The sequence below is a fragment of the Rhinopithecus bieti genome, unplaced genomic scaffold (assembly GCF_001698545.2).
Source record: "Rhinopithecus bieti isolate Rb0 unplaced genomic scaffold, ASM169854v2 scaffold_8675, whole genome shotgun sequence".
In the NCBI taxonomy this organism is placed as follows: Eukaryota; Metazoa; Chordata; class Mammalia; order Primates; family Cercopithecidae; genus Rhinopithecus; species Rhinopithecus bieti.
In genome coordinates this window covers 320659-334644 of record NW_016806447.1, presented here as the reverse complement: position 1 = coordinate 334644, position 13986 = coordinate 320659, and the positions used below count along the sequence as shown (strand labels likewise).

The window sequence follows — 13986 nt, the reverse complement described above, 5'->3', positions numbered from 1 at the left end:
TTTTTGTGTATAAACAATTCAAATAAGACTCCTTCATCCAAACTAAACATATTTTCTTTTTAGCAGATATCGTGGTTTTTTGGCCACACAAAAGAAGATGAGAAGATAGATCTTAACGGAAATGGAACACAAAGCACAAGTTAATACAAATGTACAAGCATTTCCTAGTGCAAGGTGTGCCTTTTTTTAGCCATGTTCTTGATGCTCTTTAATAGCAATATTTATTAAATACTATAGTAATTATTGAAAATCTCACTTTTGAACTGTGTGTGTGTACCTGTGTGTGTGTTTAAAATAACGTTTATGGCTCTGATTATTTATAGGTTCTAATAATAGTTCTCAAATCCATCCAGATAAATATGCATAGAGCCTTTTTAATCAGTATTGAAGAAACTAGATAAAACACATTTTAGCATTTTCAACCTACTAAGAGTATAGCTGAAGTACTAACTTACTTTCCTAGTACTAAGTGGCTTGCCCAAGGCTTACTTTTTAATGCTCTGTATATCGAAAAAAAGATAGAATAAAATGACCAGTGTATATGTCACCATTTTTTAATAAGTTTTACTAAAATGTTATAAAATGGTTTTAAATTAAGTACTTACTCTCCAGCTTTATTCAGGATAGGTGCAGGACAAAGCATAGAATTCAACTGTACACTTACTGGTTTTACACCTAGAAAATAAAATGCCACTGAATTAAAAAAGGGTTTTTATGCATCTCACACAGTTTCATTAATAATATGAACAGCATGCTTCAATCAGAGTTCAAATGTGGAATACTAGATATATTAACATAAAACAACTAAAGAAAGAGAAGTAAAAGGGAATGAAAAATGGAAAGAAAGATTATATGCTCTGTTGACATATAGTTCTGGTAAATCATAAGTTAGGATTATTTTGACTTAGACTAAGTTCACATACCATTCTAGATACTATAAAATATATTTTATCTTAAATTTTTTTAAATATCTCAGATTTGTTTAAATAAATGCTCTGTGTTATTTTAAAGGCACACTTTGGAAAAGATGAAGGAAGATGAAAGTTAGATGTCCAAAGGAAAATGAACTTATTTCACAAGTTTAATAAAACATTTGTGTCTACAGTAAATAAATGCATTTTATAAAGTCGCATACTTAAATCGCCCTTGTAACTTTAATAAAATACAAGAAAAATGATTTAGATTAGAAATATGCAGAAAAGTTACTTAGTCAAATTGATCCTTCTAGAATCTAAAAGAGGAAAATACCAATTTCATTTATTTGAGGATTTACTTTAACAAACTTAATCTTATGTAGCTAAATATGAAATACATTTATTTTATAATGAACTCAAATACGCAATCAAAAGGAGCTAGGCTAAGCTAATGCTTAGATACAAATGACTACTGAATAAAAATAAAATAATTTGTCCTACTCAATTGTGGAACCTACTATGAAGAGAGTTTGTAAATTTTTGCCTTACTAAAATTGTGATCTTAATAGAAAAGAGAGGAATTAATTATAACATTTACCATGCTGAGATCCTCACCATTTTAATTCAGTAAACACATATTGAATAGGTACTGTGTGTATGGCCAAAGCTGTGTTAATTGGAGTGTTTACACTCAGATAAACAGCAAAATGGCAGATGAATGTAAAAAAATAACTCTACCAGAATTTACAGAGTTATAAAGTCTGCCTTACAATATAAATTTTGAAGGGCAATATAATAATTAATAAAGAAAAATGTTTATATAGATACCCAAGATGCTCATAAAACTAAGGTCTATTTAAGAGGGAGGGTTTTTTCAGAATGAAAATAAAAACTTACTCTTGGCTTTTTTAAAAGTCAAGACAGGGAAAATTAAAACTCAATTCAGTAAATATGAAAATTATCAACCAACACTATGCTGGGTGAGAATCTGAGATGCAAAAATCTATAAGGCAAAGAAAGACTATCTTCAATAAACTAACAAATTATTGGGAAATTAGATAAAGAATACAAGTGACAAAAAAAAAGAAAAAAAGGAAGAAGTAGGAGAGAAGCCAAAGATAATTAGATTTTAAGGCAAGTGTGATAAGAAAGAAGCCTGAGAAAAGAAGCAGTTAAATTATGTGGTTGACACAGTAGGTACCAAGTACAGTCAGGAAAAGTGGGTTCAAATATCAGCTCTGTCCATTATTAGCTGTGTCACCACATACAAGTAATTTCATTATTTTAGCCACAAACCATCATCTCTTCAATGAGGATAGTTAGGACAGGGTCCAGCATTTATTAAGTTATAAACAAATGTTGCCATTATTAAATAACTATTAAGTAATTATCACTACTATTTGTATCATTCAGACTTCATTTCTTTCTTCTTTGATTAAAAAATATGTCACAGCTTTAGTTAGAGAAAAAAAGAAAACATTTGATGCTGATGTGCTTTGCAGAGATTAAGACAATACTGAGATTACTGGGGACCTACTCTTTGTATATGTTTCATTTACAGTGTAGGTGCAGAGAACACTGCCATTCCGACTGCCCAGCATGAATCCTCTTCCACTTAAGACAATCTGAAATTCCTCTAGAAGTAAAAGGAAAAATAAACATTTTAATCACTGCTTTATCAAAAAACAAAAAAAAAGACAAGCTGAAATGAAAGCATTAAGGTGCATAGAATAATTTTTTTCATGAATGTTAACTAATAGCAATGAAGACATAGTTCTATATTTCCAACCATGCTGGCTTTCTTAGACCCACTAGGTAAATGTAGTGAAGATACCATTCACTGCCACATGGGGATGCATTATTTTATTTTCTAAACAAAGTGATTCCCAGTAGTGACTGCGAATGAAAGCATTAGCAGTCATTCCCAGATAGATACTATACAAACTTCCTCAATTTCTATCCTTAGGAAAATACCAGGGAAAAAAAAAGTTATTTTTCCCTACTCTCAGGTATTAAGATTTGGGAATGTAAATAAAACTAATTAATTATGTATGTTCTTTAGTTCTTAGAAAAGTCATATGTAGTACTTTCTTTATGCCTGTTCCATACAGAATTCTTCTTTAACCACTTCTTCACCTTACTAATCCTGATTCATTTTCTGTTTCAAATTTATAAATAATCAAAAGATGATGTATTTTGGATTGCTAATAATTGATGGCCAGTCACAAAAGTTTATTTAACTTACTGTACCATTATTTATAATAGAAGCAAGCACCAAAAGATGGTAGAGAGTGGAGAGTGAGAGAATAGGCTGGAATGAAAGTTAACTGATCAAATATCTTGACAATGAATGTTTACTGCTAAGCTGCAAGATAGTATATCAACTATTTTAATAGTAATTAACACTTGTTTAGAAGGTAAATTGAAGCACAAATGAAATTTTAAATAGTTTATTTGAGCAGACGATTCTTGAATTAGACAGATCCAAATCAGAAGTGGTTTGACCGCTCTACCAAGGGAATACAAGGGGGAGGCTTTTATAGAACCAACGTGGAAGTAAACCAAAGAAAATATTTGATGGGTTACAGTGACGCAGTTGCCTTATTTGGTCTATCCCAGTGGAAAGTCCCTAGTTATATAAGTTTGCTGGTTGTTTTTGATTGGTTGCACTTAAATTCTATTTTTCTTAATATAGGCATTTGCAATAAAGAGTTCAAATTAAGTTCCAATTATATTTGCAAATCAAGTAAGGTTAAGGCTACTTATGAGGCCTAAGTGTTTTTGCCAGCTTGGGGCTTCTTCAGGCCTGTTCTCCATTTTAATTTAACATCACCAATCCTCTAAAACTTCTCATATCTAACATAATACAAGTATAATATAGTCATTAACTATGCAAGAAACTACTGCCAACCCACTTTTCATTGACTGTGTTATGAAAGGAATTTTACTTGCAAGTTAAAATAAAGTTCAGATAAAACTTAAAATGTGATTCGGTAAGAGTATGGCCATTAAAGTCAGACAGGCAAGGGTCAAACAGGGTAATTACCAGTAGCAAGTACTGAACCTGTCTCTGCCTCAGCTTCCCCATCTGTAAACCAGGGATGTATAAAACTTTCAAATGGTGTTGTTATAAGGATTAGGTAAAATTGTAAATGCAAACAACTCAGTATACACTCAGCACAAAACAGGAGTTTAATAAACAATAGTTACTATTTTAATGTTATTTTTCCATTTATTTTTCTTTGTTATGTCTAGAAATGTATTAACCTTCACTTTTAGGAAAGATAATCCTTCCCTGGGATGTTCAGATGCACTACTTTCCTTAAACATCTCCATATTCATTCATTAGGGAATCTAGAAGATGCAGAGTGTGAGATCACGCACAACAGGCTGGGAGGCTCTTGTGGTAAATTACACAACATATTTTCTCCCCCAACAGACCCAATATTTTTCCTTTTTAAAGTAAAGTCAGGTTAAAATGAACTGTAGGTCAGGCTTGAAAAAGAAATAAAATAGGCCAGAAAGAATCACACTCTGTCTGGGCAAGGATGGCTGGGAGGTGTGAAAACCTGAGTATGTGCTTAGCACCAGCTGATGAAGCCACCTGCTTCCTTCCTGCCATCCGTCCATAAGTCACTTCCTTATGTGCCCTGAGCTGGCAGATTCTGTACTTTGGCCAGGTCATCAAAGCATGGAGCTCAAAGTCTACATATATCTGACTGTTTGTATAATCAGACAAAAGAAACGATTTCATATTTTATTTTATTTGCCATAAGAAAGGTCTCAAACGTGAACTAAATATACAGAAGATTCTAAAAGCCTGTCACACAATATGCTCATTATTTAAAATAACATTCCAATCTTAAAAATTTGAATTTAAAATAGAAATATTTCAAGGAATTATTTAAAAATTCTTACACAAAAAAGATGCCAAAAAAGTTAATTTTGCTATTCTTTTCCAACATGAGTTTCATATCATATATTTTAGCTAGAAAAAAAATACAATTTCTTACATGATATTTTTAAATTCTAAACACTTACCCCCCACACAGACACTTGAGGGCTGCAATTCTAGGATTTCAGTACATGACTGAGCTAGTATCTAAAAAAGAAAAAAAAAAAAAAAAAAAGATTACCAAGCTATAGATCTAAATTACAATGTTAAGTAAATTATAAGATTAGTAATAACCTTGAGGTGTTCTCCATACTTCAACAGATCGCAGAGAAAATCTATTAACTATAGCGTATATAGCTACCAGTTCTTAAGAAACTTCTGCAGTGTATTTCAGGGTATATCTTAAGATTATGTACTGTAGGATCCTTATTTGATTAAAGTAAATTTGGATAAGCACAGGAAAAGTAAGCATTGTCTCAAAGTCTGATGACCTTTGAGTATGAATAGATAACTAAAATTTCCTGCTGCCATAAAATCTATGTTGACCTTCCCAATCAAGCAAGAACAAGATAACAAATCTGACCCCCTGTTTAGTAACGCCGTTATGTTTTCCGTTAAGAAGACCAATATGGTATCAATAAAAAAGCACTGCTGACTGGGTGTGGTGGCTCAATCAACAAAAAAGCACTTCTGACTGGGCACAGTGGCTCATGCCTATAATCTCAGCCCTTTGCGAGGCCGAGACAGAGGGATCACTTGAGGTCAGGAGTTCGAGACCAGCCTGGCCAACATGGTGAAACCCGTCTCTACTAAAAATACAAAAAATGAGCCAGGCATGGTGTCTCGTGCCTATAATCCCAGCTATTCGGGAGGGTGAGGCAGGAGAATTGCTTTAACACAGGAAGTGGAGGTTGCAGTGAGCCGAGGTCATGCCACTTCACTCCAGCCTGGGCAACAGAGCAAGCCTCCGTTTCAAACAAATAAATAAATAAATAAAAATAAAGATAAAATGTAAAAAGCACTTCTCTTCATTGGACAGTGGCATTTCTATTCCATTTCTCAGGCTTAATTCTTGTGGGTGCTATTCCCTCTTATATGCATAAAAAATTACAACTGCAGAGCATAGACTCCTTATATGAGCCAATATTCTTTTCAAAAACACAGACTCTGTACTCAAGCACTCCCAGAACACAGGAACAAAACTGCTCTTCTTAGCTTGTTCTGAGAAACAGAAACTACCACACAGGGGACAAGGCTACAGCTGAAAAACAATGATGAAATAAGCTGCTCTTCATGGACAACAATCCTGTCTTTATTTTTAGACCTGCTCTGCACGATATTGTCAGTCAGACAAATTCCAGATGATCTCTAGAATGTCTTTCTTGACATTCCTTTCCTGGCAGAGGTTGAAGACAGATGATGTACAGCAGTTTCTAGCATCTCCTGTTCATAACTAGAATAGGAAGTAAGGACTGTAGCAGGAAATAGACATGCTTTCCGTGCTTTCTTTAATAACAGCAAAACTATAAGTTCTCAGCCCCTAAAATCAACTGTGTCAAATCATGGAACTTTGTTGCTGAATATACATCTCTGAAAAGAGGGAATCATTTGTACTTTTAAGATGACTTTCCAATAAACTCAACTTTTACATAGTGATTGAAGATTTTGTGATTAGAAAATAAACCTTGTAAAATTTTATATCTGAGAAACTGCAGATGAGGCCTATTTAAATCCAGAAATGACCAAAGAGATTCCATAGGCACTCAAAGACCTTTCTGCACCCAAATACCTCCTCTTGGTCTGCTACTTCATCTACAATAACCAACATTCACTTTTATGGATTCAAGAATTAAGAACCCTTGTTAAAGGTTAATGTGCCCTCTTGGAAGGGTAGTATCTCAAATCACTAACATCTTTAAAACTTTGGACATAATTCAGATAATAAGACTTTGAACGAAATAGAATAGAAAAGATTTGCAAAGGAATATGAAGCTGAAAATGTCCCAGATAACAAAAATGGGCATTATAGCTACAGCTTTGGCCAATCTGAGATAACAGTGACAACAGGGAACCATCAAAATGAAAGGTCAAAGGAAGACACAAAACCCCCAAATCTATTTTGTCTGTTATCAGTCCTGAAGGAATTTGTCTTAAAACAGATCTTATTAAGGAGACTAATTGCATCTTTCAGTTTACAATCTCTTTATTATTTAGCCATAGCTTTATCAGCATTACTGAAAAAGTATTTCAAGTACCCAGGAATATTATGAGACATTTAAAGATTACATCTATTGGCAACAGAAACCATTTTCTACAATTCCTTAGAATAAAGTAAATAAAATATTACAAAAGGATTTCCTAAAGATCATGTCAAAAAATATGCATCCAGAATGACCTCAGTGAATTTGTAACATTATATTTGTTTTCTCTCTTCTACCAGTACTGACCATAAGTCAATCAGATTTCACAATGTTTAAAATAATTGTGCATATGTTGACTTGGTCTTTTAATTTGATCTAATCCATCAAAACATTTCTAAATAAATGAGAGTTCCGAAAGCAAGGTCAAATGAGCAAATCTCCTAAGGAGATCTCCTTAAGACTGAAGAAGAAACACCCTCAAGGACTATTGATGATCTACATCTTTGGAGCTAGGCCCTGTGTATCCCCTACAAGGTATTTTAATTTTAAAGAAGAGGTTCAGGATGATTCAGCAATTTATGTTCCATTAAAGTCTGAGTTTAAAGAAATCAAGTTAAATTAAGCAGAGATTAAGGATAGCTAATGTTAGATATATCCTGCAGTAAACAGTATAGCATATATTTGTTAATAACAATACATTTACATTAATTTTATATTCATAATTAATCCTTTAATCCTTTTAATCAAATAAGTTTTCTAAAATAATATAATTGAATGGAAAAGTGACCCAGGTAACACATTCATTGAAAAGCAAGTAGTCAGAGCACAAGTATAACATTGGTGTCACAATCTAATGTTACCTAATTGAATTTCCATGGCATGTGCTCCTCTCTAAAGTTTGTTTTATTTTTTAAAAATCTCTTTGGACCTTAAATTATATTATTTGAGTGCATAACTCACCTCTTCTACTAGAAAACAAACTTTTTGAGGAAAGTAATGACATTGCATTATACTATACAGCACATTCAGAGCCTTACATGTTGTTTTGTGCCTTCAGTACAACCAATAAGTGCTTACGGAATAAACATTGAACACAAAAATTAATGAGGATATTAAAAATGTCTTATTAACAAACCAACAATCTTATTAGGACACAGACGAGCCAGGATAAAGTTAATTTATGTGATAAAGCATCTAGTTCTTCCATAAATTATGAATGCTGGAAATCCAGAAATCTATAATTTGAAACAAATTTCATCAAAATCATTTCCAAATGAAAAATAGAGAGGAGGGAGAAGAGTAAGAAGAGAATTTATGCCTTTTAGAAAGTAAAATTTGTTCTAAATTTGTCTTTTCCATCTAGAGTTTACCATGTTCCAATATTAAGAAAGCAATAACTAGAAATCAAAATAATTTGATGTCTGAATGCAAATAGTTTACACCATGAATTTTTTGAACAGTTTTACAAAAACAAAAGTTAATAGTCTATTCCCACCAAGTAATTATACAAGTTGAAATGTTCAAGATACGAAAATGAGTGAACAGACACTTCTCAAAAGAAGACATACAAATGGCCAACAAACATACAAAAAAATGCACAACGTTGCTAATCATTAGAGAAGTGCAAATTAAAACCACAATGAGATACCATCTCACACCAATCAGAATGGCTACTATTAAAAAGTCAAAAAAACAACAAATGCTGGTGAGGTTGTGGAAAAAAGGGAATGTTTACACACTGCTAGTGGTAATATTAGTTTAGCCACTGTGGAAAGCATTTGGAGAGTTCTCAAAGAACCTAGAACTGTCATTTGACCCAGCAATCCCATTACAGGATACATATCCAAAAGAAAATAAATTCTTCCATCAAAAAGCACTCGCGTGTTCATCACAGCACTATTCACAGTACCAAAGCCACGGAATCAACCTAGGTGCCCTTCAACAGTGGACTGGATGAAGAAAATGTGGCTCATACATACCATGGAATAAAACACAGCCATTAAAAAGGATGAAATCAAGTCCTTTGAGGCAACATCAATGCAGCTAGAGACCATTATCCTAAGTGAATTAATGCAATAAAATAAAACCAAAGACTGCATGTTCTCACTTATAAGTGGGAGCTAAACATTGGGTACTCATGGACATAAAGATGGGAATAGTAGACACTGGGGAAAACTAGATGGAGGAGGAAGGAAGGGAGATGAGGGTTGAAAAACTAGCTATTGGGTACTATATTCAGTACCTGGGTGATGGGATCGACTGTACCCAAAACCTCAGTATCATGCAATACACCTAGGTAACAAACCTGCACAACCTACACACGTACCTCCTGAATCTAAAATAAAAATTGAAAGGAAACAAAAAAAAATAGCATAAACCAAAATGAGTCTATTATATTAAAACTGTCATCTCTAAACAACTGACAAAGAGGAGAAACGTTCTAAACACTCTAGTTGATTTTTGCCAAATTAAATAATATTATTGACTGACTGAACATTGGATCAGGTGTCCCATCCACAATAAATGACAAATTATCTTTAATACTTTGCAACTCCATCATATGTACAACAGAGAAAATTGTAAAGACTTTTCCTCTAATATACGCTGTCATCTGTCTTTATTATGTTTCAATGGTAAAAGAAAATAGTTTCCACTAAATATAGCCTTAGTTGATGTTAGAGAGAGCTAACAACACCATAGACCAATAGGTCAAATTTAAAGATAAAACAAGTGCTTAATAAAACTAGGGTAGTTTATGTCATGCACACACTAAATGCTAGATTTCATCATTTGATATTTTGCGGGATATATGCCCATGCATAGACACATACACATACATATTGGCAAAGAACTTGATATCACCATGAAAAAGTATACTATCAAAGCATCTGTTCACTCAAAAAGTAGTATTAGTATTAAGGAGTATTTACAAATAAAAAAAATACCTTATTACCTAATCCCTAGTTTTAAGTCCTCAAACATTAACATAGATGACAAAAAGTCAAATTTTCTTAATTAAGTACAAATAGCAGTAGTCCAAAATTCAAAAGAATTTCAAACATGATAATCGTTAACCATTCGTTGGTTCAAACCATTATGTTCCAGCAACAATGCTAAGTGCTTTTTATGAATTTTTTCAGTTAATCCTCATAAGTCTAATAAATACATATTTTATCCATGTTTTATAGATGAGGAAACTGGGGCTTAGAAAGATTTTTTTAACTGCCCTAGAACAATTAGCTCTTGACTATGTTGTCCCCAGGTTTGATTGAGTCCAAATCCCATTCTTCTAGCCAGCGCCTTCCACCACCCTCCAGGTTTGTGATGGATAATCTAACCATTACAAAATCTAACTCTTAACAAACTAGTGAAATGTATCTGCCTGTTTTGCCTGGACTCCTGTAATGCTACCAAAAATAATCTAAAATCTGGCTTATTCCTTATCCTCAAAAGTGTATCATTAAGCTTTCACTTTTATTTGTTGGGATTTTTTTTCCTTTTTTCAAATTTTTTTAAATTTGTTTTTAAGTTCTGGGGTACATGTGCAGGTCAACATGTTACATAGGTCAACATGTGCCATGGTGGTTTGCTGCACCCATCAATCTGTCACCTAGGTATTAAGCCCAGCATGCATTCGCTATTTTTCCTAATACTCTCCCTCTCCCCACCCCACTCCCAACAGGCCCCAGTGTGTCTTGTTCCCCATCCTGTGTCCATGTGTTCTCGTTGTTCAGCTCCCACTTATAAGTGAGAACGTGCAGTGGTTGGTTTTATGTTCCTGCATTAGTTTGCTGAGGATAATGGCTTCCAGCTCTATCCATGTCCTTGCAAAGGACATGATCTCTTTCCTTTTTATGACTGCAGCGTATTCCACAGTATATATGTACCACATTCTCTTAATCCAGTCTATCGTTGATGGGTAATTGGGTTGATTCCACGCCTTTGCTATTGTGAATAGTGCTAACATAAGCATGCATCTTTGTAATAGAAAGTATGTTTGTTTTTAAATTCCTAATGCCATTGACTTTGGATAAATTAAAATGTTTAATCATTCTATGAATTTGTAACTTATAGGATAGCCAAATACTTAGGGCCCTCTCTCTTATTATTATGTTTCTTTCTTGTCTTACTGTATTAATGCTTTCTACCTCAAATTTGTTTTGCACAGATAAAAACACGTAGTTTTTACTTCTCAGCATCGTTCAGAACCTGAAAGACAACAGAAGTCATACTAGAACAACAAGCTACCACAAGCCCTAACTTTGGTTTGGGAAGGCAACAGCACTTAGAAAACTGCAAAACTCTGCTTATAAAAATTAAATTTGTTATTTGATATTAGAACACATTTTCTTCACTAACTATGTGAATGACATCTAGGTTTCATAGTTCTAAAATTTTAGAATTCACCTGAATTGGGAACAGAAAAGACATTCAGAAATGTGAGGCCAAAGTTTGGGGGTGTTTTCCTTTCTTTCTCTATACTTTTTCTGGACATAGAGCAGACATTGGGTAAATTTTTCATATGGAATGTTAGCCCTTGGTCCTCTCCCCCTCACTGTCTCACCTAGGTTGTTAGACACACACAGTAACTTCTTTTCTAAATATGCTCTCTATATAGGTTTCCTTTATCTCCCCAAATACTCCATTTCAATGTACCTATTCTTATCTCATGAACTCATTCATACTTTATATTGAATGTGAATATGTGAATCAATATTGTAAACTCAAAATGATGTTTGTTAAGCTATGAAAAATTACTGTGCATGGAAATTCAGGCAGTCTAACAATTTTAAAGCAAGAAATATGAGCAGCATGAGGGAAAATCTTCTAAAACGGGATCCCAACATTGGAAAAACAGGTCTACCTATAAGACCAGTTTCTCTGTTGTTCCTTTCTTAGTTTGTTTCCCTCTTATATTTGTGAATCAGGGGATATCCGAAACCTTTTTAACCTATGGTGGTTCTCATAGGGCACAGGTTAGGCAGAAGATAAAGTTATGAACTTCCAGGAGGAATCCGTCTAGGCAAAATAGCTATTGGTATACACAATACTATTTGTAAGACTTGTGCTTTTAGTCTGCTGAAAATATACAATAGAAAAGAGTTAACAAGCATGGGGGAGAGAGGGGAGTGAAGGGTGAAAAATTACTTAGTGGGTACAATGTATCTTATTCCATATTAAAAGCTCTGACTTCAACCTGAAGCAAAATATTCATGTAACAAAATTACACTTGTACCCCAAAATTTATACAAATACAAAATTTTAAAACATATTGACTTCTAAATTCTGATATTTGGTATAAAAAGTCTACATTCCAACCTATTGTGCCCGTGAATTAAATGCCTAAAGATAGTTTTAAATATTTGATCTCTGCAATAATAGTCACTATCCTTTCTCATTGAAACCTTCTCTCCTATTTAAGATGTATGTGTCTTGAATGCCTCCTTTAAAATGTATGGTAAAAAGTCTGTCATATATTAACATGAGAAACTCAAAACCCAAGTATTTTCCCTTTGCAGAGTTTTTGGGACAAAACTGCTGATGGAAGAATAACATTAACTCCTTATAAATTATAATGACATTTTCTGTTGCTTCTAACTGATCATATAAAATTTTGATGCATTATTTTTACAATTCACATAAGCAAAATACTCTCAATAGTTCGGTGAACACTGCTAACTAATTTCATGGCATTTTTCTGTTTGGCAAGGGAGAAGTGTAGGATAAGATAAAGTTGCTTATGTATCCCTCTGGGTTCGTTTTCAGTTAGCAGCAAGTCCAGATCCAGCCTTAAGAGTCCGCTGTGACTGCCCTGCCTGCTGGCCTCCTTGAGATTATAGACGTTTGGCAGCAGATGAAAGTAGATTCTACTGTTGTCTCTTCTCTGAAGCCCAACTTGAATGAAGCATCAGAACAGTGTTTAAGCCTGGACACTCTAGGAATGTCCCAAATTAATTTGCATCAAGTCTATATCTAGTGTAATACAGTCAGTTTGCATGGTTTCACCATAGGCCAAATCTCCTTTCTACGTGACAAGAAGCAGAAATTCACTCTAGAATCAGAATTGGCAAGGTTTGCTGGGGGTTGAGAACCAATGCTCAGTCAGAGGGACAAATACGCCAAGAATCCAACTGGTTACAAAGAATTTTCTTATCTTGCTTGTCTATATGGTTACAATCAAGTTTTTATAACTACTGAATAATAACTGATGGTAAAGACAAACTGCTAGTATTATCAAGGAAACATCCATAGCAAAACTAACCAGAAATCATCAGAAGGCATGAGTTTTGTGAGAACCTTGACTTAATTACTTCTTTCTTAGAGGATTCATGTGGAATCATACCTTGATTGAGATCTTGTAAGTTCCTGAATATGTTTACATAATAGACACATGCTATAATAACAAATGTAGGACATGTAAGAAGTAATAAAAGCAATACCATGGCCTGAAAAACATACACAATGGATATAGCTGTGGCCTTTCCTTCTGGTATTTAAATACGGGATTTATGGAGAGTTGTTATTGGTGTCGATCCAAGATAATAATTTATCATGCAATAAATTAAGATGGGAAGATAAAATCAAAATATTATTTAGGACCTATGTTGTCTTTGAAGTTTATGTTGAATTTGAGATAAAAATCTAGGAGCTAGACCTTAGGACTTGAAGATCAACCATCCAGCTTCACCATAACAAAAACACTTCTGACAATTAACATAAGCCTAGACATATTTTAAAATCCATATGTTTTTTTTCTAATTTCTAAGTGGCAACAGGAAGAATACTATATCTGGAAAAGAGAATGCAACCCATTCCAGAAGAATGAAATAAAAACTTTTAAAATGAATAATACTACATATTCAAAATTCAATCTAATATAAAAAGTATATAGCACAATATCTTATGAATAGCAGCTGCTCAATGAATGTTTATTCTATTTAATTAAAAAGTAAATGCAAAACTTTTTAATAAGAAGCATGGCCATTATACTATAAGATAAAAAACAGGGCATATAACACTAAGAATTATGCATGTA

The 13986-nt window shown here is 33.5% G+C and overlaps 1 protein-coding gene across 1 annotated transcript in view; it reads right to left on the bottom strand.

The window, feature by feature from the left end:
- ANTXR2 (ANTXR cell adhesion molecule 2) overlaps window positions 1-13986 on the bottom strand; it is a 167138-nt gene that overhangs the window by 124198 nt on the left and 28954 nt on the right. The window contains exons 8-10 of the mRNA XM_017876529.1: window positions 4956-5016; window positions 2452-2550; window positions 606-675 (exon numbers count right to left, since the gene is read on the bottom strand). Of these exons, the coding sequence (XP_017732018.1) occupies window positions 606-675; window positions 2452-2550; window positions 4956-5016 (230 nt within the window). The remainder of the gene's footprint in view (window positions 1-605; window positions 676-2451; window positions 2551-4955; window positions 5017-13986) is intronic.